This window comes from Nothobranchius furzeri, chromosome 3 (genome assembly GCF_043380555.1).
Source record: "Nothobranchius furzeri strain GRZ-AD chromosome 3, NfurGRZ-RIMD1, whole genome shotgun sequence".
Taxonomy (NCBI): Eukaryota; Metazoa; Chordata; class Actinopteri; order Cyprinodontiformes; family Nothobranchiidae; genus Nothobranchius; species Nothobranchius furzeri.
In genome coordinates, this window is record NC_091743.1 from 49,928,838 (window position 1) to 49,956,032 (window position 27,195).

General features: G+C 41.7%; 1 protein-coding gene across 1 annotated transcript in view; it reads left to right on the forward strand.

The window, feature by feature from the left end:
- Window positions 1–5,854: 5,854 nt before the first annotated feature.
- The window catches only part of slc4a8 (solute carrier family 4 member 8), a 33,586-nt gene continuing 12,245 nt past the window's right edge, over window positions 5,855–27,195 (forward strand). The window contains exons 1-10 of the mRNA XM_070549276.1: window positions 5,855–6,107; window positions 18,902–18,983; window positions 21,567–21,716; window positions 22,040–22,175; window positions 22,519–22,679; window positions 23,919–24,095; window positions 24,327–24,415; window positions 26,598–26,755; window positions 26,823–26,910; window positions 26,987–27,133. Of these exons, the coding sequence (XP_070405377.1) occupies window positions 6,042–6,107; window positions 18,902–18,983; window positions 21,567–21,716; window positions 22,040–22,175; window positions 22,519–22,679; window positions 23,919–24,095; window positions 24,327–24,415; window positions 26,598–26,755; window positions 26,823–26,910; window positions 26,987–27,133 (1,254 nt within the window). The 5' untranslated portion in view covers window positions 5,855–6,041. The remainder of the gene's footprint in view (window positions 6,108–18,901; window positions 18,984–21,566; window positions 21,717–22,039; window positions 22,176–22,518; window positions 22,680–23,918; window positions 24,096–24,326; window positions 24,416–26,597; window positions 26,756–26,822; window positions 26,911–26,986; window positions 27,134–27,195) is intronic.

A 27,195-nucleotide genomic window follows, 5' to 3' on the forward strand; every position in this document is an offset into this window, starting at 1 on the left:
CGAACATCCGGTGGTAGAACATGAAATGTTAGTTGGTCACATGTATTCTGTGAATAATGCTACGCTGATGATGACAACTATATAGGCCATGAAGAGAAATGTGTTTAGTGTTCTTTTGTCACGTTTCCTATGAGCACACTAAGCCTACAGCTGATAACCTTTACTTATTATTACAGTCATGTCTTCATATACAATCTATACAAGCATGTGAGGATGTGTTTCAGTTGCTAACAGGCACCAGAATTAAAACTGAAAATTAAAGAAGTGTGAACGCTAACGCGATGTGTTCATCCGGTCGTCACCCGTGAGCTACACATGTAGGGAAATCTGTCCGATTTAAATGCCGGCTTTCAGCCACTCCCCCTGCTGCTTCCGTCTGCTCTCGTCTGGTTTCCAGGCGAGGCGCTGCTCAACTCGATCAAGGCCGCTGTTACCTAGCAGACCGTGAAGGCGGAGCCGCTAAAAAATACACACACACAGGCTCACAACGACGTTGTGACATCACATGGTACCAGCTAACGTTATAGGGTACCTCTTAGCCAATAGCGATGGCAGATTTGAATTCAAACGTAGTGCAGAGTTTTTACCTGAAGATGGCACAACACTGACAGTTTTAGGGAGAAAATTTAAATTTTAACTAAAATGTACTAAAGTGCTAAATTGTTGTCAACACGTGTCTACAGATGATTAGACACATGAAGTTTATCAACCAAAAACATGCTGATTTGGGGGTGACTTGCTTTTTGAAACAGAATTTGAAAGACAGGAAGAGAAAAAAAACTGCTCCAATAGTCCCACTGTAGATCTGCTCATTTCTGCTCGACTCATCAGTTTTGTTGTAAACATGCAATATCCTATTCAGTTGTCTCTTTCATAGATTCTCCTGATAAAAACAAAAACATTTAATGAGACACAGTTTATACACCTGCATGATTTTCTCTCAATCAATCACTAAAATCTCACCAGGGACCCGTTGTAACTCTGTCTGCTCCACCTGACTTCCTTCATCCTGTCACAGAAGGTTCCCTTAATGACGTTCATGCTCCAGCATGATGTGTATGGTTGCCATAGCAACACACTCAAAAGAAGCCGGACTCTGTTCATGTTGATGAGAGGTCCAATTCAGCCTTGTGACTAGAAAGTAGATGATCAGATTCATCCTTGATCCTGGTTTAGTGAAGCTTCACTGTGATCTCATGAAGAAAAATCTGATCCTGAGTCTGTGAATTATGAGCTGCAGGTCATTTGTCTCCAACTGTCCCATACAGAAATAGAAAGGCACAAAATTATAGATCTCCACAAGGTGGCACTCAAAGCTTTCTACATGCTCTGGTGGGTTTCATAAGCTCAGTGACATTCAGCTCTGACCACTTCTACCAAAGGAAGTGTAGAAGTGTCATAGCCATCACAGAACCAGGAACATGTTTGTAGATGCAAACTCACACTATGAGCTCAGTAAAAATGACAAACAGCAGTGTGGAATGTCATTTCGGACATCCGACACATCCATGCTGGCTGCGATCCTTCTGATGGTGGAAGCATGTAGGTTCAAGGGTTCGGGTGAGCTCAGGAACCATTTTTAATTCTAGATGTGACATTATACTTTATTGAAATAAAATGTAGTGTTTTCTTCATAGTCTATAGTGTTCTATAGCTCTTCTCTTTCAAAAATCAACTGGTTTTGCCCCTAAAGAGCTGTGACCAGCCAGGCCATGAACAAAGAGTATGCTGTTGCCATGGTAAGGGGAAAGATGTTTAGGTAGGCGGCCCACATGGTAGCAACATCCATGGAAACACCAGGATGCAGGTATTCCTCCTGGAACTTTGCCGATAATTGCATCTATTTGTCATTATCTGTTTCAGATAACTGTTGGTGTTTTTCTGGTTTTTTTTTTTTTGCCTATGTTTAGCCTCTGATGCCAGATTTCTAGATTGTTGCTATTTTATTATATTTTGTTCTATATTCTTTTCATATTTATTCCAATTTTTTTTTCACAATATGCACCTTGACCTGAACAATGTTTTACTTTTTAATGTCTTGTGTAATAATAATAATAATAATAATAATAATAATAATAATAATGTATCCTCGTTGTAAAAGATGTTAATTTACATCTGATTAAGGACCCGTGAGACATAAGATTCCATAGTAAATATGGAATCAATCTTACGGACCGTTGGGTTATTTTAAACAGAAGATTGGAACTTTTTATTGCAGGGATTATGCAACACTTGTATTCTGTAAGGATTTAAATTACATGTTATTTAACAAGCCATAAAACAAAAGATTCTATAGCAAATATGAAATCCACCTTATGGATCTGTGAGGTTATTTTAAACCAGAAGATTGGAACTTTTTAATGCAGGGATTAGATAACCGCTTCGTATTCACTCAGAGACTACAGAAGAGAGAGAGTCGAGTTTAAAAGTTTAAGGATTTATTAAAAACAAATTAATCTAGACTAACTTTAAACTCTAAATGTATGGTGTAACTAAGGTGAATGAGACGGAGGATGGTGTGATGTGGAATGTTGCTCAGAACCAGCAAATCCAAAGAAGCGATTAGTTCTGATGGGAACTGAAGGTGATGTCTTCGCGTTAAGCTTTGGTTAGGAGATTCATAAACACAATTGACGCCATTTGTCGGTCTACATACCCTGAGCGGAAGTCCCCGTCTAGATCAGGAGGTGTAAGGGTCCAGCTTGACTTTGTGGAGCCGGAGCCTGTAGAAGCAGCCACGGCAGCCGACCACCAGTCTTGAGATACTCCCGGGTCACGACAATTTTGTTGGCATCTAGTGAGACCCAAACCTGGGTCTTGATGGTTCAGCTTTTATTCTGAAAGGAACCGTTGCAGCAGTTGGAACAGCAACAGATTTTCCAGCTTGTCTTTGGTTCTTTTGGCTGAAGAGGAGAGTTACGGATTGGCCACTCCAACAACTTCTCTAGAACGCTTTGAAGTGGCGTTAGAGATGACGTGGGCATAGTTTTATACTTCGGATGTTTTGGTTTATGGTCGAATGAAAAGTTGACAGATTTACCAAACACCACCAAAACCACGCCTCCGTCAGATCTGGCAGATTCTGATTGGATCAGTGAAAGCAATGTGTCATGTCTTTTAACGCCTCATGAGATCAGTCCTAGTGGAACATTTAAAGTCATATTACTTATTATATTCTATAGGATTATAATAAAGTAATTAATATTTTGATTTCACAGATTGGTCACATCTTATTTATTGACTAACACTTTGTTTGATTAGCTTTATTAAAATAGAGTTCTTTGATTAATTAAAAGGAGAGAGTGCATTCTTCATTCTTCTGTTGAGCTGGAAAGAAGCAGGTTAGAAGCAAATGCCTGAGACCTTGAGGCAATATCTCATGCAGACTAGTTCTGTGCAGAAGAGAGGGGGAAAATGACTTTTGGTGGAAAACAGTTGAAGTCATACAAGACCACTGATAATGTTCCTTTACTGTGGGGTCAAAATGATTACGAGTACAATGAGCAAAAATCCCAGAATCCCATGGGGGACTTAGAGAATGACCTGTAGAGAGCTTCGACCAAAGTTACAAAGGCTACCATTAGTAACACACTACGGCAGTACCAGACGTGTCCCCCTACTTAAGCCAGTACATGTGCAGGTCTGTCTGAAGTTTGCTAGAAAGCATTTGGATGATCCAGAAGATAGGAGAATGTCCTATGGTCAAATGTAACCACAACAGAACATTTTGGTAAAAACTCTACTCGTATTTGGAGGAGAAAGAATGGAGGGAGTTGAAAGTCCAACAGCCCCAAAACTCTAATTTCCCTCTGGGATTAATAAAGTATCTTTGAATTTTTATTTGAACATCACTGATCTAGAGATCTGCATGGAGGAATGGGCCAAAATACCTGCAACAGTGTGTGAAAACCTTGATAAGACTCACAGAAAATGGTTGACCTCTGTCATTGCCAACAAAGGGTATTAAACAAAGTACTGAGATGGACTTTCATTACTGACCAAAAATGTATTTTCCTCCAGAATTTGCAAATAAATTCTTTAAAAATCAGACAATGTCCTTTTCTGGATTTTTTTTCTTTTTCTTATGGTTTAAGTATGGTGAAGATTACAAGCCTCTCTCATCTTTTCAGGTGGGAGAACTTGCACAACTGGCTGACTGAAAACTTTTTTGCCCCATGCACTATATAAGCTGTGTGGTAACAGGAAGCAGGTTATGAAATAGAAAGATACACATCTTATTTCTTATTCTGAGTCGGGTTTTCTTTGTCTTGCGTTCCTGTTTAGTTTTATTAAGGTACATTTTTTAAATTCTCCTTGTTGCTGATTGGCCCATTTATGCCTCTTCCTCATTAGCAATCGGCCCAGCTGCTCATCCTGTGAAGTCTTATTCACTCAGGTTCACATTGGCTCAATTTTTGTTTTCTGTGCTTCACTTTTTTTCATTTTACCTCTGAGTCAATTTACTACCCCAAAGAGACAGAACAGAGTTTACTTTGTAATTAAAAATGAAGAAAATAAATTATTTGCGATGAGTGTGAGTATTTATCCTTGGGTGTCATTTATGAAGTCAAACAGTAACTTTAACTGCAGTATTTTGAGTTAGTCTGCCATCAGAAAAAGAGTTTGTTTTTCAGTCATATTTTTACCATGTCATTCATATCTTTAAATCCCCAACTAAATATTTAGTTAGCAAGCTAAATATTTCATTTGTAGTTAAATTTTTATTTTGGAAAATAAAAATTTAATTTGAAGCTATAAATATTAAATTTACTAATTAACAAATTTTACTAATTTACATAAGTCTGGGCCTCTCAGCTCAGGCTGCTGCCGCTGCGACCCGACTCCGGATAAGCGGCTGAAAATTAATGGAATTTACAAACTAAATATTTAGCTCTGATATGAATATTTAGTTTATGCGCTAAATATTTACCCCATATTAAATATTTATTTTCCCATAAAATATTTAGGTCCCAGCTAAATATTTATTTTGGAGCTAATAATTTAGTTTGCAATTATATTTTGTTTGTTTGTCTGACCTAACTATTAGAGCAAAATCTTTAGTTTGTAAGCTAAATATTTATAGCATCAAATTAATTGTTTTGTTTGGAGAATAAATATAGGTCCCAGCAAATTTTTACTTTGGAGTAAAAATTTTAGTTTGAAAAATAAATATTTAAGTACTCTTTGCATCAGTCAGTCTTAAGTTGGTGCACTATAGCTGACAGACAATCAATATGAAGCAAGGAGGCTGGTGCACTTGGGTGTGGATGCATCTAAAAATTTTGTCCAGCCTCCTTACTTCAACAAGAAATATTTTGTTTGTTAAAATAATATTTAAGTTTTACCTAAAAATGTTATTTTGCGCAAATGGATATTTGTTTAATTTTTTTGCAAAATATGTAGTTTGTTATCTAAATATTTAGTTTATGTGAATATTTAGCTCCAAAAAATATTTAGCTTGGAAAATATTTAGTATTTAGTATTATTTTGTTGAGAACTGTGACATTTATAAATATCTGAATGGCAGGGTGAAAATATGACTTTCAAAAATGAACTCCCATTTGTTTCTCTAACAGTGGACTAAATAACCCAAAATATTGCTGTTGAATTCTGACTGACTTTACAAGTACCATATGTTTCTGGATGCTATGTGTACCATTGATCACTGTATTTGACTGCTGGGAGGCAGGAGCTTTTAAACTGAACATTGTGTAAAAGTGAAGCAGACTAATTGGCTTCAGTGGTTAGCAGCAGTGCGTCAGCCTGTTGTGAGCCTCTGCGCTCTGATTGGCTGCAGCTGCGGTGATGCCCTGCATCCTGCTTTAACAGCCAGGACGGAAGGGAGGGAGGGGTGAGGAGGGGGAGAGCTGGAGGCGCGGCTCGGAGATCATTATTAAACAGGAGGAAAGAATCTGTTTCACCATTCCCTTCATCTGAAAGGGATGTCAGCTGTTGGCATGTCTGCCACGGGAGGAGAGGCTGTCTCGGAGAACTCGTGATTGTTCCATCCAGACGTCCTCTGCTCTGACAGTCTCATCTTCATGAACGCAGACCAAGTTGGAGCAGAAGCCATGAGCCACGATCCTCAGAGCATCCTCTGCTACCAGGTAAAGTGCCGCTTCACTCATTCATCAGCTGCTGCAGGCTCCAACATCTGGAACCTCTGGATGACAACAAGACCGGCAGAAGCTCCCAGTCAGAGAAAGTCTAGCAAAGTTGTGTGTTTCTGGTAGAATTAAGAGGTTGTTGATATTCTGAGATGTGAGCACGTGCACCGGTTCTTGGAGCGCGTGTCACATTGCATTGCACTGGTGATCCTCAGTCTGAGAATAGATCAGAAATCAACTCTGGAAACGTCATGCGCGAGTTACTGAGAGAGAGTGCGGCAGATTATCAATCCTATCCGGCGCGCGCATGCTCATCACAGTCAACAGCTCGCGCGCGGAGAATCACGCGCGTGACGAAGGATGTCTGTGACTTTAAAGTGGACAGCATGTTCTTTGCAGATGAGTTCATTTTAGGGATACCCTCAAATGACCTTGACGCCATTCTTTCATGTGGACATCTCTCCAGATGTGTCCTGTCCCATGGTGACAGTGGAGCATGACAGACTGGTTTTGTATAGAACTGTGTGATGCTCCATCCAGGACATCTAATGCCAATCTCTGTATCACTATAACTACCATGAGATGCTACATAATAGTTTAATGGACTTGCAGCAGAACATCCAAAATGTCAGATCACGGTGATTTATTATAACATTCTGCCTCTGTGAGCAAGAGAAATGAGGACTAAAGGTGAGCTGGAAAGTCTCTGATGTGAACAGTTTACAGAGAAGGAGAGGAAATAGCCTCAAACATATTACATAAGATCCATGTTGCTGTGTTTAGACCACCTGCTGATTTTACCCGAGACTGTTTGCAGAAGGTTATTGATGGACACTAATGGGTCAAATCACTCACTGGAATTAACCTAAGAAAACATCTCTTGTGTCAAACTTTCTACTTACGTGTGTTATGGGTAATTTAATAAAAAAAAACTTTCAAAACAAAAGCATCAATCAATTTTCTATTGAAGCTGCAATGGCAAATTTGGAAAATTCATTTGCTTACAACATTAACAACGTTCTAGTATAGCTAAAATATATTGTGGAGATCAGTTGTCTAAAAACCTCCACCAATAACATGTTTTGGACCAAAATCAATTAGAATATCTGGTCGTCGGTCTCACCAAACTGTCACACTGTGCACTACCCTGGGTTTGCAATTCTTTACGTACTCACGTATTTGTCAACAGAACACCACTGGTGTGAGAGGTTCTTCGCTCAAGCAGAAACAGCCGCATGCCACCACTTCCCAAAGTCCCAAAACGAAAAAAATCATTTGAAGTCATGAACAAAGTCGTTTGGACCTAGAAAACGTCGACTGTTGTTTAACACTATCTCGTATCCTCTGGAAAAGTGGGTTTCCAGTTCCGGTGGAAGTGGGCATACTTGATGGGAGGGGAGTGTTCCGTGACCATGTTTGCATTCAAAACCTAGCTTATTTGTAGATTTGCTATAACAGTTTTAAACATTTCCCCTCAACTGCAGTCACATTGTGTTTAATGCTTGTACGCTAGTTTTATGGAAAAGTTTTTTTTCAAACTTTTATCCAGTCTCATGTCCATTTTTACAGTTATTCCAGCAGAATATTATAGTATTCTTGGTATAAATGCCTCAGACTGTGCAGTTAGTACTGCTAGAATCACCACCCTCAAATAACCTTTAAAATAATTCATAAATGACTGTTTAATGCATATTCAACATCATTGTGAAGCTGTGTGAAACAATGTCACTTTGAATATCCATGAAATGACTCAGATTTGAGTTGCTACAAAAAAGTGGAAATCCTCTTTGGTTTTAATCTGGCTTGGACTAGCAGTTAGCTTATCAATCAAACAGAATTCATCTTTTTTTTACAAAGATCATTCAAAGAGTTATCTACAACAGGTGTGATTTCAGTTTTTAGAGCAGCTAAATCAAAGTGAAATGTACAAAATAACAAGACATGTTTATTAACTGCCCTTTGTAACAGTTACATTGCAGGTGATTGACTCTAAGGAACGCTGATGATTGTTACATTAAAGTTGTAAACAAGGGTGTCATTTAGTGAATTGATCAATAGAATCTCTGCCATTGTTTTCACACGCCACTAAAACACACTCTGGTGTCCAGATTCCTCCTGGCAACAGTTTAAAGCAAACCACACATCTCATTTTGGGGAAGAGTTATGTGAATAAATATGATTTAATTAGCATATAATGTATGATTAAAGAGGATAAAATTATACAAAAGATCCTCAAAATCAAAAAGAGCATTTAAAAATGGGGCTGCAGTCACAGTCATTTCAAACGTATGACTGTATTTGTGTTTGTCTGCAGCAGCTGCTAGATTTCAGTGCTTTTTGCCACTTGGCATCGGCCCCAGCCTTTGATTTTAATCAGTTTATTGGCTCTGATCCCATTTGGAAGGATTGATCCAGAGTCGGCTGTCAGCTGACTAAATTGATTCTTTAAAAAGTAGAATTGTACAATATGTACAAATCTCCAAAACTCCATGTGATTTGACTGAATTGTATGTTTAGTGTCTGTTAACAGACCTGGGGTCAGTTTACCCTCCAAGAGTCAGTGAGACAGAAGTTTGTCAACCCTTCATAATTGTATTTTTGTATTAATATGATAGTTTAAAAAAAATCCCAAATATATTTGAAGAGATCTGAAAAAAAAAACCATGAACATGATTATTTATTTATAGCAGGAAATTGTTCAGTACTCACGTGAGCTGCACTTTATTGTGGATCACGTGAGTCTGTGTTGTTGTGCACAATAAATGCACCCAAATGTTTCTGGCCATCAACCTGACAGAAGTCTTGACTTTTCACTGAAATAAATTAGTTTATTATTGTAAACACCTCAATTTCTGCCTTAAAAAATTTTTTTTTACAATATATCTAGCAGATTGGATATCTTTTGTTTTAATTCTTGTGTTACACATAAATGTTTCCAGCCAGAGAAAACATAATACATAAACACAGTTTGAAAGTTAAAGATTACTAAGCTATCCCACCAAACCCTGTGAACAAAAATAAACTTAAACTCTTGCTGGAAACAACTGCAGTCATACATTCATGATAAGTTTCTGTCCTCACTGTGGAGGAACTGTGTCCCAATAATCTGGTTAATTACTGTTAATTAATGTTAACTCAACTTTTTTCACATAGGGCCAGATTGGTTTAGATCAGTTTTTTCCTCCTAATGAACGACGGCATCTTTTAAACATCTCTTTGCTTATACTTGGGCTATCTTTATTTGATGTCCATGTGGCAGGGATGAGGAGTGAGCACCACCTCACCCCTGCCATGTGGACCTCAAGGGATAAACCATCAACCCTGCTCAATGGTCAACTTTCCTCGCACACCCATTAGGACAGTTGGAGGGTTAAAGTAAAAAACAAAAACAAAACAAGAATTCTTTAATGAGGCAAATGCATTTCCACTGCAGTGTAATGAACGGAGTGTAGAAAAACTTCAAAGAGGGCTTGAACGTAAAGCCAGATAACTTATATTTCTGCTGGGTGCACAACCAACGAGCTGCCAGCAAAGAACATTTATTTGATTTTATTCTCTCTGAGGAAGTGACAGGGAATCACTGACGTTTTGAGGATTTGTTTTATAGAGTATTTTGTAGAGCAGTCTCCATCCTGGAAGGCCACTTTCCAGCATGTTTCAGTTGTTTCCCTGCTCCAACACACCTGGTGTGAATCAATGGTTGATTAACAGACACACTGAAGAGGTGATTTAATCATTGAACCAGGTGTGTTGGGGCAGGGAAACAACAGAAACATGCTGGATAGATGCACTAGGGGTACCACTGATGGTCACACAATGACTGTATAAAAAAGATAGACAAACCCCACCCACAGCTTTCTGTGGGGCATTTTTGAAGCCAAATGGCAGTTCCGATCACCTCCATCTTGGCCGTGTCACATGTCTCATCACGCCCAGACAATTCAAGGATGGAAAAAGAAGTGGAGCTGAGGGTGGAAACAAATGATTAACACCCATAAACTCTGAACCAATGTAGCTTCAAGCTAACCCAGAGCTACACAGAGTTTGGAGCCAACAGGGGTAGATATGAGCTACCTGAGCAAACCCAGACCTAACTGGTTGTAGAACGCTTTTATCCAGATAAACACGATTGAACAGCTCAGAAGGGAAGTATACATCAACTCAAAAAGCTTCAGTGTTACTGTGGTCTCCCTCAGGGAGCTCCACAGGCAACCAGGATGACTGTGTCCTCGCATGGGTGCCAATATAGCTACAAGCAAAGCCGGGCGCCTGTGTGGCTCGACTGCTCTGGGAGATGGGAGAAGCCGGCTGCCTGCCTCTAGCAGCTGTTCCCAGCTGGGAGACAGAAGAAGCTGGGCATCCACCTCGCTCAGCTGCCTCCAGGAGGTTGGAGGGGCAGATTCATAGATCTCCAATCGCAGGGTCACTACTGTAGAAGTACACAGTACCGAAATCCAGCTAACCTCCCTTCTGCAACAGCGACCTCGCAGATCTTTCACCACGATGGACCAGCGAAGCCCAGAGCCTGGATCTTCTTACATAGCTCGAGTTCTGTTACCCAGCCAGCCCCACCACCATCATACTTTAACTTATTTTTGACAAAAGCAGTGTTATGTTGAACGCATAGTATTTTCCTCCATTCAATCAGTGAAATCAAGTACAGAAATATAATTTTAATTACTGATAAAAATGTAGCATAGACTTGTTGGATGATCTCTACCACAGCTTGCCTTCTTCGTCAAACTAATTCCACGATCAACATCCGAACATGAACACAGAGGACACAACTAGAGAGCAGAACTGGCCAAACATCTATTATTGTGAGTCCCACGCTGAGCTCCTCGCCGGAGCGACCTGCTAGCAGTAGCACTGATGCTCACATTACCTGTAAATCAAATCTAATATTCATAATTTCAAGCATTAAATTACACCTAAATGAAAGTGTTACAACATAATCCACCCCTCTCAGAGTTGTCATGACTGTAAGCTTCAGCTTTGGGGTCATTGGGTTCCTACTTGAGGCCACCCTTAGTATCTGAGCCTGAAAACAGTCTGAGCATCCCTATGGGTTGGAGGGCTGGTGCCAGGAGGCAGGGCTGGGTTGGGTTGGTTACACCATGCTTGGCTGCTCAAGCTTGGTGTAACCAAGCATGGGCATTGGGGCGGGCCTTTGGGGCATGGGGTTTCTCACTCTGGGCTGGCATGTATCGGTGGGGGGGACAGTGTGCTGGGCTGGGGGCTCCAGGCTTGGTGGCCTAAAATGGGTCCCCTTTGGCTTGGGGCTGGTGCCCTGACGTCTGGACAGTGAAGGACAGTGACGTCTGGACATCTTCCAGGACATTAAAGCTCCAAGCTGATAAATAAAGAACTGTCTCTACAGATGTGAACGCCATGTGCTGCAGCTGGTTGAAGGCATCTTCGATGCCTGACCTGCCCTTACTAATACCATCCTGTTTCCATGAGATCCTTACACCATGTGACACTGTGACATTATCCTGGCCACAAGTTGGACAAGCTGCAATGCTGTAAGATGTAATTGTCTCAGGTCAAGTTGATGCTGCCCAGCACAACAAACATGCACCTGCTGCAGATAAGGTGGTCTGGACCAGATGAACAAGCCTAACCTACCACACTAGACATGATGTTAAACAGAGGGGTGAGGTCCTGCTGCTGGAATGCTGTTTACCTTCCTCCAGTCGTCAAGACTAGCCTCTCTCTCTCTCTCTCTCTCTCTCTCTCTCTCTCTCTCTCTCTCTCTCTCTCTCTCTCTCTCTCGAACTTATTCATCTGCCTTTTGGCTTGTTCCTGTGATCTTTAGCAAGCTGCAGGACTGTAGTAGGGAACTCCTTTGAAGCTTTGCCATGTCGATGTTTTTACGATAAAATGGCTTCAGATAAAAAAAGTTACTTTATTCCTACAGAACACTGAGCACCTTGATCTTGATGTGATCTTTGAGGAACTTTCCTGGAGAGAGAAACAATGGTTATGGAGTTCTTTGATTTATAGATGTGGGTTTAAACATGGTTTCGTAACCATTTCCAGCCTGATGAGCATCAAACGCTCTCATTGTTGTGCTGTCTGAATAATGAACCTTCAGTAAGATGAAACTTTCAGAGATTCTTGTTCATCTACAATCTGTATGGAATTGGTTGAAGACATTTTAGACAGTTGGCAACTCATGTCTGAACCAGGAGGAGTCTCCAACCGTGGTACCCGAGTGCAGTATTCAGCATGTTTTATATGTTTCCCTCCTCCAACACTCATCAGGCTCTGCAGAAGCTTGTTAATCACCTGCTGACTAAAATTAGGTGAGTCAAAGCAGAGAAACATGACATACACACACATACAAACACAAACACACACATGTAGGCGCTCATATGCCTGTATGTGTGTGTGGGTGTGTGTGTGTGCACAGCGAATTAGCGATTTAGCACAGCAGTTTTTACATTGACTCTGTATTTGACTTTGCAGTTTTTTATATTGTCAACAATATATTTTTGCCCAAACAATTATAAAATATCAGTCTGTTGGGTGATGAGCTGGCAGCCGCTCAGGGTGCATCCAACCGTATGTTTATTAACAAGACATAATTAGCAGGGGTTAACACACACACACACACACACACACGCACAAAAGCATTCAGGCACACACACACACACGCACACACACGCATGCAGGCCCACACACGCACACACACACACACACACACACACACACACACACACACACACACACATGTAGACACACACACACACACACACACATATACACATGCATGCAGGCACACACACACACACACACACACACACACACACACACACACACACACACTAAAATCTCAATAATGATCTCCATTTATCCAGTATATGTTGGGTCAGGTGTACAGGTCATAGAAGTTTTTTTTGGCCTCGACACACCTGACTTTAATCAGTAGGTGATTAACAAACTGCTGCAGAGGACCAGGGTTACCCACCCCTGAATAAATTTTTGGTTTTTTATTTTTGCGGGGGCTCTTTTTCAAACCAGGTGTCATCACACAAAACAAACCTGTAGTTTTAGTGTGTTATGTTGTCACCTTCTGCCCACAGACCTGTCTCATGCTGCAGTAAAATGTGTAGAAAAACAGTTACAAGTAGACGTGTGTGTGTGTGTGTGTGTGTGTGTGTGTGTGTGTGTGTGTGTGTGTGTGTGTGTGTGTGTGTGTGTGTGTGTGTGTGTGTGTGTGTGTGCGTGCGTGCGCGCGTGTGTGCGTGCGTGTGTGCGCGTGCGCTCATGACTCATTCTGCCCATGGGCTGAAGCAGCCAAAACCAGGCAGCTCTCTTTCGACCCAAGTCTCCTTCCTCTAGACCTCCTTCCTTGTCTCACTTGTTCACCATACTTCTTCCTGTCACCCATTCATGTTTCACCGTCCTCTGAGTGAATCTCTGTCACTTGTGTCTCGTCTGTGGACCGATGATGTTACAGAGCATTAACAGGGTCAGCAGCAGCCTGGGGACATGATTTTAAGAGACTGTCGTATCTATCAGGCACAAACGCTGGTTAGGACACAACAGGTCGAGCTGTCACACGCAGGATCTGAGTCTGTCGGCTCAGCTTGCTTTCAGCGATGGAGAGGCTTTGGAAGGGTGGGAAGATGGAAGAAATAATCTGTATTTAAAACCGTAGCATGACGACAAAGTTCACTTTTGTAGTTTTCTCTGGTGTTTCATGGCATGAATGTGGCTGCACACATAAACTCCTCCTGTAACAGCTCCCTCTTGGTGCTTATAGAGCGAGAGGACTCATTGATTGCCCCATTTAGTCAGGAAGCTGGGATGCAAATCATTGTTATTGTAAGGCCAGTGCAGCGGTTTTTACATTGACTCCGTATTTGACTTTGCAGTTTTTTATATTGTCAATAATACATTTTTGCCCAAACAATTATAAAATTTCAGTCTGTTGAGTGAATTGACCGGTGATGAGCTGGCAGCCGGCTCAGGGTGCATCCAACAGTGTGTTTACTAACCGGACACAATTAGCAGGGGTTAATAGGAAACTATGCTGTTTTAGCTTGCTTTTAGCGCCCCCTAGAGTCCATTATTAATTCACTGTTGTAAAAGCAAAAGTGAAACTTATCTCCTCACTGTGCTTTCATCTTTTCAACACCTTAATCCAACAGCTGAAATGTCTTCTCAGCCTTCATTAGTGTCTACAGGAGTGATTCATCCCTAAATTAAACAAATCAGCTGTGTTTATGATCTAAAACATGCAGGAAACGCCAGGCATGTCAGCCCACTCTGGGCGGCCCGCCCACTCTGAAGTTGCAAGTGCAATATTCTGGCTACAGAGTCTGATTGACATTTCATTAAGGGTCGTTTTAGCACATAAAGGCCAAAGAAAATATTTAAAAATATGAAAAGGTTGCCTAGTATGTCTTTAAAGCCAAATGAATGAAGAAACCTGCCCTAGTGGCTCGTTCCAGTATGAGTTTTATGTCCCAGTTAAACCCCTGGTTTACTTATTTAGTTAAATCAGGATAATGTCATGAAAATAAGAATGTTGTTTCTCAGCTTCCTTCATCCAAAATACAAATTTAAATCTCAAAAATGTAACAACAGTACAGGTCTAATAGTACCAAAATCTCAATATCTCCATAAAAGAGCAGTTCATCCACCTCCTAAGAAGGACCTTGTGTACTTTCTATTACCATTTTGGGAATCCAGAATATTTTTAGTGTGATTTGCTTTGGTGGAAAGTTGGTCTCATATCTCTTTTTAGCCACCAAACAGAGCAACAGCATTCCTCTATTTTGGGCTTTTTCATGCCGAGACTTCAGGTCAGCTCGTCTAAAGTTGTCTCGTGGATCAGAGTTTGTTTTATTCTCTGGAGGCTTTTTCTGTTTAAGTTTTTCAAACAGCAACATTCTCCCAGTGCATTCTTGTACAAAACTCTTAACCACATCTGTGCTAAATAACCCGATTAATAGGCTGGATCTCGAATAATAGAACTCACACAAGCTTTATTTAAAGTTGAGACCAGGTTGAGAAGATGCTGTTTTTGGAGCGGCCTGAAGGGCAATGCTGATTCTCAGCTGCAAATCCTTGTGATGAAAGCTTAGTGGGGGAAACAAAGCTCATGAGCTCTGTCCTCTCTAATTCACATCACAGCTTATGAAAATAATTTGGTTTATCATGTGTTTTCCTCCAGTAACAAGGCAGCCCCTGGGTGGGTTTGCCACCTTCTGAAATGCAACTGAAGGACAGCACCCCAACGACAAGCAGCCATTTTGGGTCCAACAGTGATCCAAACACAGACAAAGTGATAATCTGAGTGGAAAATGGTTGAGTCATACACCACCGAAGGCTGCCACCGATACCAGGCTGGAGAACGAGGATGAACTCAAAGAGGACGGTTGCCAGGTGATAAGACCTGGCCATGACAGGCAGATTACTTATCTGTGGAAAATCACTTTGATTGCTACAGATGTGCTCAGTCTCCGACAGCAGGCAAAACTTCGTGTGAGCTTTTAATTAGTGCGAGGATTTAATGTGACACGAGGGAGGTGAGCTGTGAATGAGAAGGAACCATTAGCCTGTGAAAAAAGACACACATGCCTGAATTTACCCTGAAGGAGGCGCTGTCACTGAATTGTGACCAGATGACCAGGATGGGGCAGGTAACCTGGCCAGCCAGACTCTCTCTGTTTAATTCTGCACAGCGCAGAATTAAACAGAGAGAGTCTGGCTGGCCAGGCTATGGGGCAGTAGCGCGTGGATCTGGAAAAGACGCATGAATATAATATGTAGATGAAGTAGCTGATTCCGAGGGAAGAGGCTTAAAAAGGACGCTTTTTATTTATGATGAAGTTTTAAAAAGCTCCGTGTGTGTGTGTGTGTGTGTGTGTGTGTGTGTGTGTGTGTGTGTGTGTGTGTGTGTGTGTGTGTGCGTGCGTGTGTGTGCGTGTGTGTGTGAGCTTGTGTGCATGTGTGTATGTGTGTGTGTGTGTGTGTGTGTGTGTGTGTGTCAGCTCAAACAGAACCATCACAGCAGTGTGTGTGTATATGATGAGAGCAGCATTGTGGCTGTCAGACAAGGCCTAAAAACATGGTCTACAAAACAACTCTGAAGCTGTGTGGTTACTCTGTTGCATCACATCCACAAGGTTGTCGGTTTGACTCCCAGCTGTGACCTTTCCATGTGGACTCTACATGTTCTCCCTGAGCAATCTTTCCTCTCACAGTCTAAAAGACGTATGTATAGGCAGGGCCGGATTATAATTGCAGGGGCCCCTGGGCACAATGTGCTTAGTGCATTAGTAAATTAATTTACAATATCGTCAAAGTCCAGATTCCTGACAAGCTGAGACATCAGTGACAGTGCACTGAGGCGCTGTTGAGTTTGTGTTGTTCTCATTTAATTTTTTATTCTTACCATTTGTGAAAATGATCGTTCCCCTTCACAATTTGTAACTGGTAGAGTTCGAAAAATCGGCAGGGCCACAAACACATTAGGGAAGATGACTGTAGACTGATTTTTAGCCTGAAAACGATCCTGGTACTGCTTATATTAAATTATCCATGTGGACTTTCTGGGGATTATTTTAAGCTGTGAGGCGCAGAGCTCTGATCGTTGGCGCGCTCCAGACAGATGCGTCCTGAGCACGGCCGCAGTAACATTATCAAAGCGTCGCCACCTCAAAAACAAATTTAACATGCGATCGTTCATGTCGGCTCATATCCTTTCATGCTTTCTGTCTTTTATTTGTGTCTGATGCGTTTCGCTGCTGCTGCGGAGCGAGCGAGCGCTCATCACCTGTTTCGTCCTCCGGAGACTTCTCCGCACCGGTGCTGCCGGCACGAGGCGCGCACTCCGCTTTATTTGCGGTCGGTATATCTTTTAGAACTGCAGTTCAAAGGTAACTCATGAGGTGAAAATATGAAGCCAGGTAGCAGTTTTTCTTCAGGATTGAGAGGAGATGCAAGAAGATAATAAACAGATACAGGACAGAAAAATAGTCAAATAGAAAACAAGTTCGTTTTTGTACCTGGTAGCAACAAACAGACACCACTGAAGGTAATCAGAAGTGAGGAACACAAAATGAAATAATTATTTTAATGTTTAGAGCAGCAGGGACTCTGAGAGGCTGCAGGTGCATCAGTGAGTTTGTGGCCGCTGCGCAGGGGGAGAGGGCTGAAGCAGGCAGTAAAGATGCAAAAACTACCGTTGTTAAAAGAAATGTGTGTTAACTTAGAAAATGTGGGCGCAATTTTAACTTTACTTGTCAACTTTTTCTCCAACGTTGACCGCTGCACACAAAAAAAAAGACTGTTGCTTGCGTGGGCCCCCTTGTGGCTGTGGGCCCCTGGGCTTGTGCCCAGTTTGCCCATATTATAATCCGGCCATGCGTATAGGTGACTCACAGATGCTCGTTTAGTGAAGCCATGAAATAAACTTTCTAGAGGTAAACCATGAATGCTTTAGTAGTTAGTGCTGGTTACTAACTGGGTAAGGATAGCAAAATCCTAACTAGTATAGATGATACCATGTGTCTCATGGGGGTATTCTGTGATTTTGGGGGAACCCTCTGCAGGCCTGAGGTCACTCTGCCTGTCTGATTGAGGCGTCCTCAGACAAACTGATCTAGAAGGTGTTATGATGATCTCTTCTTTCTTCTTCTTCGTGCTTTAAACCAGCTAAAAATAACGTCGCCTTCACACGTGTGGCTCAACACGGTTCTGTCTCACAGCTCCCACAGTCTTGGCGTGACAGAGTCAACAGAGTTATGTAAACAGAAATGTCTCTCTATTAATTAATGAGGTTTAATTAAGTAAAAAAACACAATATCATATGATCCTTGCAGTTTAACCAAAGAAATGCATCTAAATGCAGATTTAATACGCTAACTGTGTATGACTAAACATTGTCCAGACTAGAGGGAAACTAGCCAAGATTCAGCTCTCTGCTGTTTGACTGCAGCGGGAAATAACCGTGGAATTATGGTTCAATAAATTTGCCACATTGCTCAAAGCTATAAAAGCATCTGCCCTGCAGAAATAAAACCACAGATCACACTGAGTCTGTCTAATTAAGTTTTATGTCTTGGGACAATAAAGTGCTGAGTCATGGAAGGAAAGTGAAATCCCATGGCAGCTCCACACATGAATAAAATGGATGTCTTATGATCTCAAAGCTGTGCTTTCAAATTGCGTAAAACTTTATTGACACATAAACACGCTCATAAAACTTTTTTTGGGGAGCTGGATTTGAGGTTCTGGTTTTACGTGGGGGTTCATGTATTCGCTTGGTGTGAGGTTCGCTGAGGCTAGAGAAGAAACCTGCACCGGTGCAGAGAAACGAGGGATCATGGTTTATAAAGCAGCACAGACACTCCTGTAACACTATGTTCTCGTTATCATGGGACAGCTCCATGACCACTGATGCACAAGAGCAAACATCTCCATCTCTAAGAAACCCTCGTCTCTGGGACAGGAAAGTCATCTGCAGCAACGCCGTGCCAACGGCAGCCTCTCTGATGGAGCTGAGCACATGTTCTAAGTGTTTTCTGAAAATAGAAAGTCTGGAATGTGATGCTCTTTACTGAAAACCGCGTGTCAAGTTGTCTCCTCAAACGACCTCAGGACACGCCGACCCCTCAGGTTTGGTAGAGGAGTGAGACGAGCATGGAGGTGATGAATGCTTTCAGAAGAACAATAAGTGTTTTTGACAGGAGGTTGTTCTGCTGTGTGTGTGTGTGTGTGTGTGTGTGTGTGTGTGTGTGTGTGTGTGTGTGTGTGTGTGTGTGTGTGTGTGCCAGAGGCCAGATGAGGAGGTGGTGGTGGACCAGGGAGGAACCAGCTCTGTGATGAATATTCATTATGAGGAAGAAGAGCTAGAAGGTGAGTTTTATTCATGTTTAGAGACAGTAACAATGGTTTTGCTGTCTCATCTGATTTAGTTTTCAGAGGAAAAGCGCTTTTTATCAGTATTTATTTATTTATCTATCTATTTTATAAGACCTGAGGGCAGGGTGGAGGAACAGCAGGTCTACTCAGAGCCCCTCCCGGATGACTGAGCTTTTCACCCTATCTCTAAGGGAGAGCACAGAAACCCTGTGGAGAAAACTCATTTTGGGCCGCTTGTATTTGCGATCTCATGCTTTCAGTCACTACCCAAAGCTGATGGCCATAGGTGAGGGTAGGAACGTAGATGTACCGGTAAATTGGGAGCTTTGCCTTCTGGCTCAGCTCTCTTCACCACGACAGACCGTTACAACGCCCGCATCACTGCAGAGGCAGCACCAGTCCGGCTGTCAATCTTGTGCTCCATCTTTCCCTCACTCGTAAACAAGACCCAGAGATACTTGAACTTCTCCACATGGGGCAGGACCTCATCTCTGACCCGGAGAAGGCATTCTGCCCTTTTCCGATTCAAGAGCATGGTCTCAGACTTAGAGGAGCTGATTCTCATCCTCACACTCAGCTGAGAACCGCTCCATTAGACAATAACACTTCCATTTTAAATACAGAGTCTCTCAGTTTGTTTAGTTTATTTTTAATTTACTCCACTCCTGTTTCATCTATAAAGCCTAAATTACATTTTTTTTATTTTTTACTGGCGCAAGATTAGAGATGCAGTAAAAGAGAAAAATCAGATTTATAAATTATTTGAGCATGTGGAGGTAATGCTTTACTTCCTGTTTGATCATTTAAGTACAATTCCACTGACAAAAAGTGTTAGATCCATTTTGTTTTCGCACAAGAGGAAGAAATAAACTGGTGTTGTGTTCACGATACAATCTGATTTAGTCCGGCTCAGAACACCAGAGGAACGTCGGCCAAACGTGGCTCAAGCCGACGAGCTCAGAGCCAAATCTGGAAAAATGAGATGAAGAAATCATAAACGAATTCAATAGCAGAAAAAAGTACAAAATTATGAAAATAAAATGACACTTTATTACATGACAAAACTAAAATATACTATTTGAGGAAAACACTTTAATTTTATTATTTGTATTTTATTGCTGTAAGTGTTTATTTATTTAAAGGTTGAATACAGAACAATTTAATAAAAAGTTATATTTTTTAAATTAACTCCTCCATGGGACGTTTAGAGGTGAGCAGAACTGAGGTACAGCATTTCCTTTAAAAGCTATATCAAATATTTATTTTGACGGTCACAACACTGGCTTTATGTTTGCGGGTTGCCAAAAACAGTCCACTAGGCACAGCGAGGCTGGCACTGTGGAAAATGGTGAACTCTGCAAGTCAAGCAGCTGCTTCTGAGTTCTGAAGATGTCGTTATCCTTCTCAGAAGAGGATCGACCATAAAAGATCTAAAACCAGAGTTTGGGTGAAGCCTTCGACAGATGGACCTCAATAAAAAATTTTAATGTGTCGATAGCGAATCGGTTATCCTGACGGCTGGAAGCCTTGTTCTATTGCAGCTACGACCGCCACACACTAGATGTCGCTTTGATGTCCGTGTTGTTTTTATCGATATGTTCTATTCAGGACAGTCTCTTTTTCAAAAGAAGAAATAAAAATTTTGAGAACCAACTATCTAAAATTTTCTTTACCCCCAAAGTATAAGGAAGTCCATTTTAAAACCTTGAACGATATTTACCCATCTAACCATTTTATACAAACTAGATTTAAGTTCAATGTGGAAAAATGTTACTTATGTAAACAAAATGATGAATCGACCAAACATCTTTTCTATGAATGTGATAACATTTTAATGATGTGCATTTCACTCCAGGAATGGCTGAACTCCAATCAAATTTATATAAACAGTTTCAGAGTTGAAGATATCTTATTTGGCATTATACTAAAAGTTAAAGATACCGAATTTCTAATTAATAATCTCATAATCTTAACAAAATGTTTCATACACAAATGCCGATATCTCAAAAATCCACCTACCTGGAATAATCTCAAAAATGAAATTGAACTGCTGTTGAGATCCTTAGGTAAAATGTCCACCCCCAATGCATGAAGCTTTATAATTTCATTAAAAATACTAATCTCTAACATCTTTTTGGATGGTATACACAATAAACCTTGTTTGCTCTTTAACTTCCCCCTTGTAACATTTTCATTTACTTACACATATAATTTGTTTTTTCATGTTTTCTTACTTGTATCCCTTCATTTTCTGTTTTTGTTTTGTTGTTTTTTTGTTTATTGTCTTCTTATTATACCAAGTTGAATAATATCTACAAAATGCAAGTTGGCATGAACACGAACTTCGGAGCTACTCTCTAATGTCATTTAGAAATGTGGTCGCTTTTGTTCGTTTTTCAAACGTTCAATAAAAGTTCATTTAAAAATTAATAATAAAAATAAATTTAGGACAGTCTCTTTAATTAATAAAAATTAAATTATTGTTAAATCAATAAAAACTGTCTCTTGTTTTTACACAAAATGATCTGAAGTCTAAACGTGGACACATGGCTTAGTCCCTCCTGCGTTTCCCATCAGGCCACAGGACTCTGTTTGTGGGGGTTCGGATGCCCAGGCAGAGCCATCGCCACCACAAAGCCCACGGATCCCGCCATCGCAGGAGAGACAAGAGGGCAGGAAGCATCGCGGCACAACAGAGTGATAAAAGCGAGGCCACCTCCTGTCATGGTAAAAACACACATTTGTGTTATTTTTAAATAATGCCACAGTTCCTCTCGGAGGAGGTTGTGGCTGTTAGATTAAATCCTGATGCTGTGGATTTTCCACACGCGCGTGCCAACACACAGCCCCTCAGGCTGAAATCGACTGGTTCTGAACGAGCTGACAAGAAATGGCCATCGTGTTGGATTTGCGTGACAGTGTACATGTACATGAGTCGCCACTTAAAATAGATGACGTGTCAAAGACATAAAGTCTCTGAGAGTGTTTAAAAAAGCTTCTGGAGAGCAGAATCTCCCCTCTTCTCTTCTAATGTGTCATCCTGCCACCAGACACGCCATCCCAGCGGGTCCAGTTCATCCTGGGCACAGAAGAGGATGCCGAACACGTGTCCCACGAGCTTTTCACCGAGCTGGATGAGATCTGCGTGAAGGAAGGCAAGGATGCGGAGTGGAAGGAAACAGCCAGGTCAGGATCTCCTCTGGGAGGGTCAAATCAGAGCACTGCAGCGCCACAGCTGAGCTCTCATGAAGACAGATGACGAGAACATCTAAATCTTGGGGCATCATTTCATAGCTGGTTTGCTCAAGGTGAAAAGCTGAAAGGCTGGACTCACACACAGCCGGGACAATCTCCCTCTCATTTACTCAGCAGGGTTAGGGTTAACATGAAATCTGTCACAAAAACCATCAAAGGCCCTCTAAAGTTACCTTTCAGCCATTTTCTTATGGCTCCACAATAAATTATGGGATGTTTCTTTGATGGGAACTGTTTTCTGTCTCCTGACTCCTGCCTGGTTTTTCTGTTGCAGGTGGCTGAAGTTTGAGGAAGATGTGGAGGACGGTGGAGAGAGGTGGAGCAAGCCTTACGTTGCCACACTCTCCCTCCACAGCCTGTTCGAGCTCCGCAGCTGCATCATCAATGGCAGCGTGCTGCTCGACATGCATGCAGATAGCATCGAAGAGATAGCAGGTGAGGAGTTATCAGAGAGCTTCAAAACCTGAAAAATGTCACAAGGTCCACTTTTCTATGAGAACTCTGCAAAAACGTGTGTCAGTGAGATTTGTTATTTAAAAGGACGTTTATATCTCAGTGAGGTGAGCCTGAGGACTTTCCTAGATCCTTAAAGAGTTCGTGGCACAAACAGCTGAAACGCTGCTTTGAAATCATTATCAATAAATGATCAAAATCAGTAATTAAGCTTCTTCTCCTCACTTCCCGGGGTTACTTCAGTCCAGCTCAAATGCGTTGTCACCATGAGATCTCAACTTCTCATTTTGTGTTTAGCCAGTTTGCTTCAGGACTCAGCAGTTGAGTCAGACTGGAGATGAAGGAGAGTTTTTTATTCCCACGGAGTGACAATAACTACTCATTTGTGTCTCTGCACACACAACCGTCCTTCTTAATGGACTCTGAGGAAGGAGAATTGGTCTTTTTACTTTAGAAGGTCACGACTGGCTGTAGTTTGTGAAGTTTAAATTTAAAACTTTATCCTGTAAGCTAGCAGAGACAGTGGGTTTTTATTTTTATTGTCAGTCATCAAGTTCAAGTTTAGGATTTTATTTCCTCCAAATGTTCAAGCTTCATTCACGCCGGATGCTTCTTTAAAATGTGCACGAGGCGTGTATCGAGCCACCGTTTTGCAGTTTGGTCAGATTTTAAGCAGCCACTTGAGCTGCCGAGCGCCCTCCCCGGGGGGTTTCTGTTGGCAGGTTGTGCTGTGCTGCAGCTTCTTTGTGCTCCTGTATTGTCTCTGTTATGAACAAGGATGGTAAACTGGCTCTGAGGTCATCTCGTTAATGCTGGCCTTAACTTTGTGCACAGAGTAAATTCAGCTACTGCAGCCACTTTGTGTAGATGCATGTGCGTGCATGTGTGTGTGTGTGTGTGTGTGTGTGTGTGTGTGTGTGTGTGTGTGTGTGCGTCTGAAGACTGGAAGTGAGCTATGATCCAGTGCTGACTCAGCAAGTTTATCTAAAAGTTGCAGAGAGAGAGAGTTTATTCTGCATTCCCTCATGCTCAGAGGTGTTGGACACACTGGCCCAGCAACATGTCTGATCTGGTTTTTTTTTTAGATCCTTGAAAAAGCAAGATTTTTTTCTAAAGTTTTACTTTTTTTTTAATTCATGCAAGTTTACTGACTCAAACTAGACGAATGATTGTGGTCATCTTTGGTCAGCAGGGTTTATGAGTTCACCCTTTGTGTTGCAGACATGGTGCTGGACCACCAGGAGGCGGCACATGAGCTGGATGACAGCGTGCGGGTGAGGGTGCGTGAGGCCCTGCTGAAGAGACACCACCACCAGAACGAGAAGAAGAAAAACTTGATCCCCATGGTCCGCTCCATCACGGAGGGGGCTCGCAAACCGTCAGAGCCTCAAATGATTGGTTGGTTTCATTCCGCTGCACTGTTGATACTGATGTTTGAAATGAGGAGTTGGACTACATCAGTTATTGATGTATTCAAATTTTCTTTGACTTTTATTTTGGCATGGCCCTTGTCCGATTAACTCTCATTCTCTGTCTCACACACACACACACACACACACACACACACACACACACACACACACACACACACACACACACACACACACACACACACACACACACACTCAGGGTCAGCTACATCTCTTCAGCCCCCTCCACCCACTGAGCCAGCCAAGAATGGGGCTGGAGCTGAGAGCAGCCAAGTGGACCTCAGCAAGGTAAACCACCAGGTCTCTTCCTCTCATCAGTTTAGGTCAGGGGTCACCAACCTTTGTGAAGCTGATCTACTTCATGGGTTCTGAGCCGCTCAAAAGGCTACCAGGTTGATAAAATACCGACCTTTCAGCTAGACTAGATCAGAGTTAAACCAAACTTCATGTATAACAAACACATTTTAATGTTTTTAAAGGAAATTGTAGTTTTTAAATCTATAAATGCATTTATGATTAAAAGGAACACAGCAGAGTTTTATTAGAGACAAGGCTTGTGGACCGTCGGTGACGCCTGGTTTAGATCGATGGTGCTAAACTTACAGGTTTAAACTCAACGGATTAGAATATGGTGCAAAAGTTCATTTATGTCAGTATGTCATACATAAACGGACCCGATGACGTAACAGCACTGTAAGACCTGCTTTGCATTTACACAGGTGTGTTTAACACAATATGAGACTTAAATCGGTGTTTGGTGAAACATCTACAGTAGTGATTCTTCTGCAAGTAGAGTGTTTGAGCTTCGATTTTTATTACAGGAAAGGAATGTTTTCTTTGTTTTAAACTAGAGATGCACCGATGAATCGGCATTTGATCCCAATCAGCCGATAGCGCCCCTATCGGTTTTGATCAGAGTTTTCAAAATAGGTCAAAGCAGACCGATCAGACCATTTTAGATTAGGTTACATTTCCTTTATTCCCAGATTATGTAGTTTGTAGCACTCATTATAATGTTGTAGAAAATTTCTGGCCAATCCTCGTGAATGGTATCGGTGATCGGTATTGGTGATCAGCATTCTTTGATATCGGTATCGGTGATCGGCAGCAAAAAACCTGATCGGTGCATCCCCATTTTAAACCATCCGTCATGTATTTATGGCAGGCAGCAGTAGCTCAGGAGGTGGAGCAGCTTGTCCAGTAACTGGAAGGTTGCAGATTTGATCCTGGCTCCGACCATAGAATTCTGCTGTTGTGTCATTAGGCAAGACACTTAACCCACATTGCCTGCTGGTGGTGGTCAGTGGGACTGGTGGTGCCTGTGTTTGACAGTCTCACCTCTGTCCGTGCAGCTGTGGCTACAATGTCACCACCAGCATGCACATGGGTGGGTGACTGGTTGTGTTATAAAGCACCTTGGGGGGTTGAAGAACCCTAAGAAGGTGCTATATAAAAACATTTATCATTTATATTTTTCATCCTTGCATTCAGACTTAGTTTTCTTTCTGGCAGTTTTTTTCTTTGGACTTCTGCTGCTTTTCCACGATTTTCCGTCCAGTTCTTGTTCCTGATCCTGGCAGAAATGAGCAGTTCAGTGAAAGCAGAGGACAAGTGAAAGCCAAAAGAAGAAACACAGGTTAAAAATATGATGAAAATCAGGACAAAATCAGGGTGACTGAACATTACATAGCTCATTCTGCACATTGGACCGGCTTTGCAGGAGATAAAGTGCAAAGTGATGCTTTATTGGACTTATTAAAGGACTTCTCTGACTTCCTGGCTGTAAGCAAGTTAAAGTATGGTTTTCGGTTTCTTTGCTCAGCTGAGCAGGAGCTGTTGGTAGTTCACCGCTCAAAATACTGACCAAGGGGGGATGGCGCATTCTAGGTTATGGTCCCAACTCTGTGAAACTAGTTGCCATTGAGCGTTAGGCAGGCGCCATCTCTCTCTTTAAGTCTCGCTTGAAGACACTTTTTTTGTTAGTCTTCCACATTACGGTTCATGACACTGGCTTAATGTTATGGGTTTTAATATATTTTAATTTGTTCTCATCTTGTTTTATTTGACTGTCCTCATCTTTTATTATTTTACTGTCTTTTAAAATTGCTTTTATCTCTTGTTTTGATTGTTTTATGATTTTTATAACGTATCGTGTTTTTTTAGGAGGGTGATCAGCGCCTTGGGCTTCTGATAAGGTTGTGGGCGGTGCTTTATAAATACAACTGAATTGAACTGAATTGTGGAATAAACAGATGTTCAAGATTAAAACAAGGTGGCAGACTGGAGAAGAGATGGAGGAAACAGCGCTAGAGAAGAAAACACGTCTCCGTCTGCTGGTTCAGAGTTCAACAGGACTAATTAGATGAAGTCCAGCATGTGTCCATGCATTTTTAAGCAATCTTCCCAGGACTGCATTCACCCCCAAATCTTTGATGTTGTGCTTCTACTCTGGGTTTCTTTTTGACTTCAGGTCGACCTTCACTTCATGAAAAAGATTCCAGAGGGTGCTGAAGCCTCCAATGTTCTGGTGGGAGTCTTGGACTTTCTGGAGAGGCCCATTGTGGCCTTTGTCCGTCTTTCTCCTGCTGTCCTGCTCACTGGTCTCACTGAGGTCCCCATACCCACCAGGTAGACCGCTACAGCTCCCTTTACCTCAACAATCCAGAAATAATTAACACCTTCTGATACCAATAAGGTTTCTCTTCATCCTCCTGGGCCCTGATGGGAAGGAGCAACAGTATCATGAAATTGGACGTTCTATGGCCACCATCATGACAGATGAGGTAAAACAAGCTTCATAACACGTCATTCTGGGCTTTTATTCAGGTTGCATAGCTTAGTTACTTCTCTCTTGGTCAGATATTCCACAATGTAGCGTACAAGGCAAAGGATAGGAGTGACCTGCTTGCTGGGATAGATGAGTTCCTGGACCAAGTGACGGTGCTTCCACCAGGAGAGTGGGACCCCTCCATTCGCATCGAGCCCCCAAAGAGTGTCCCCTCTCAGGTAAGGAACTACGAGGTCCCATTTCACTGTTTCATCCATAGATAGTAACTAAATTGGTGCTT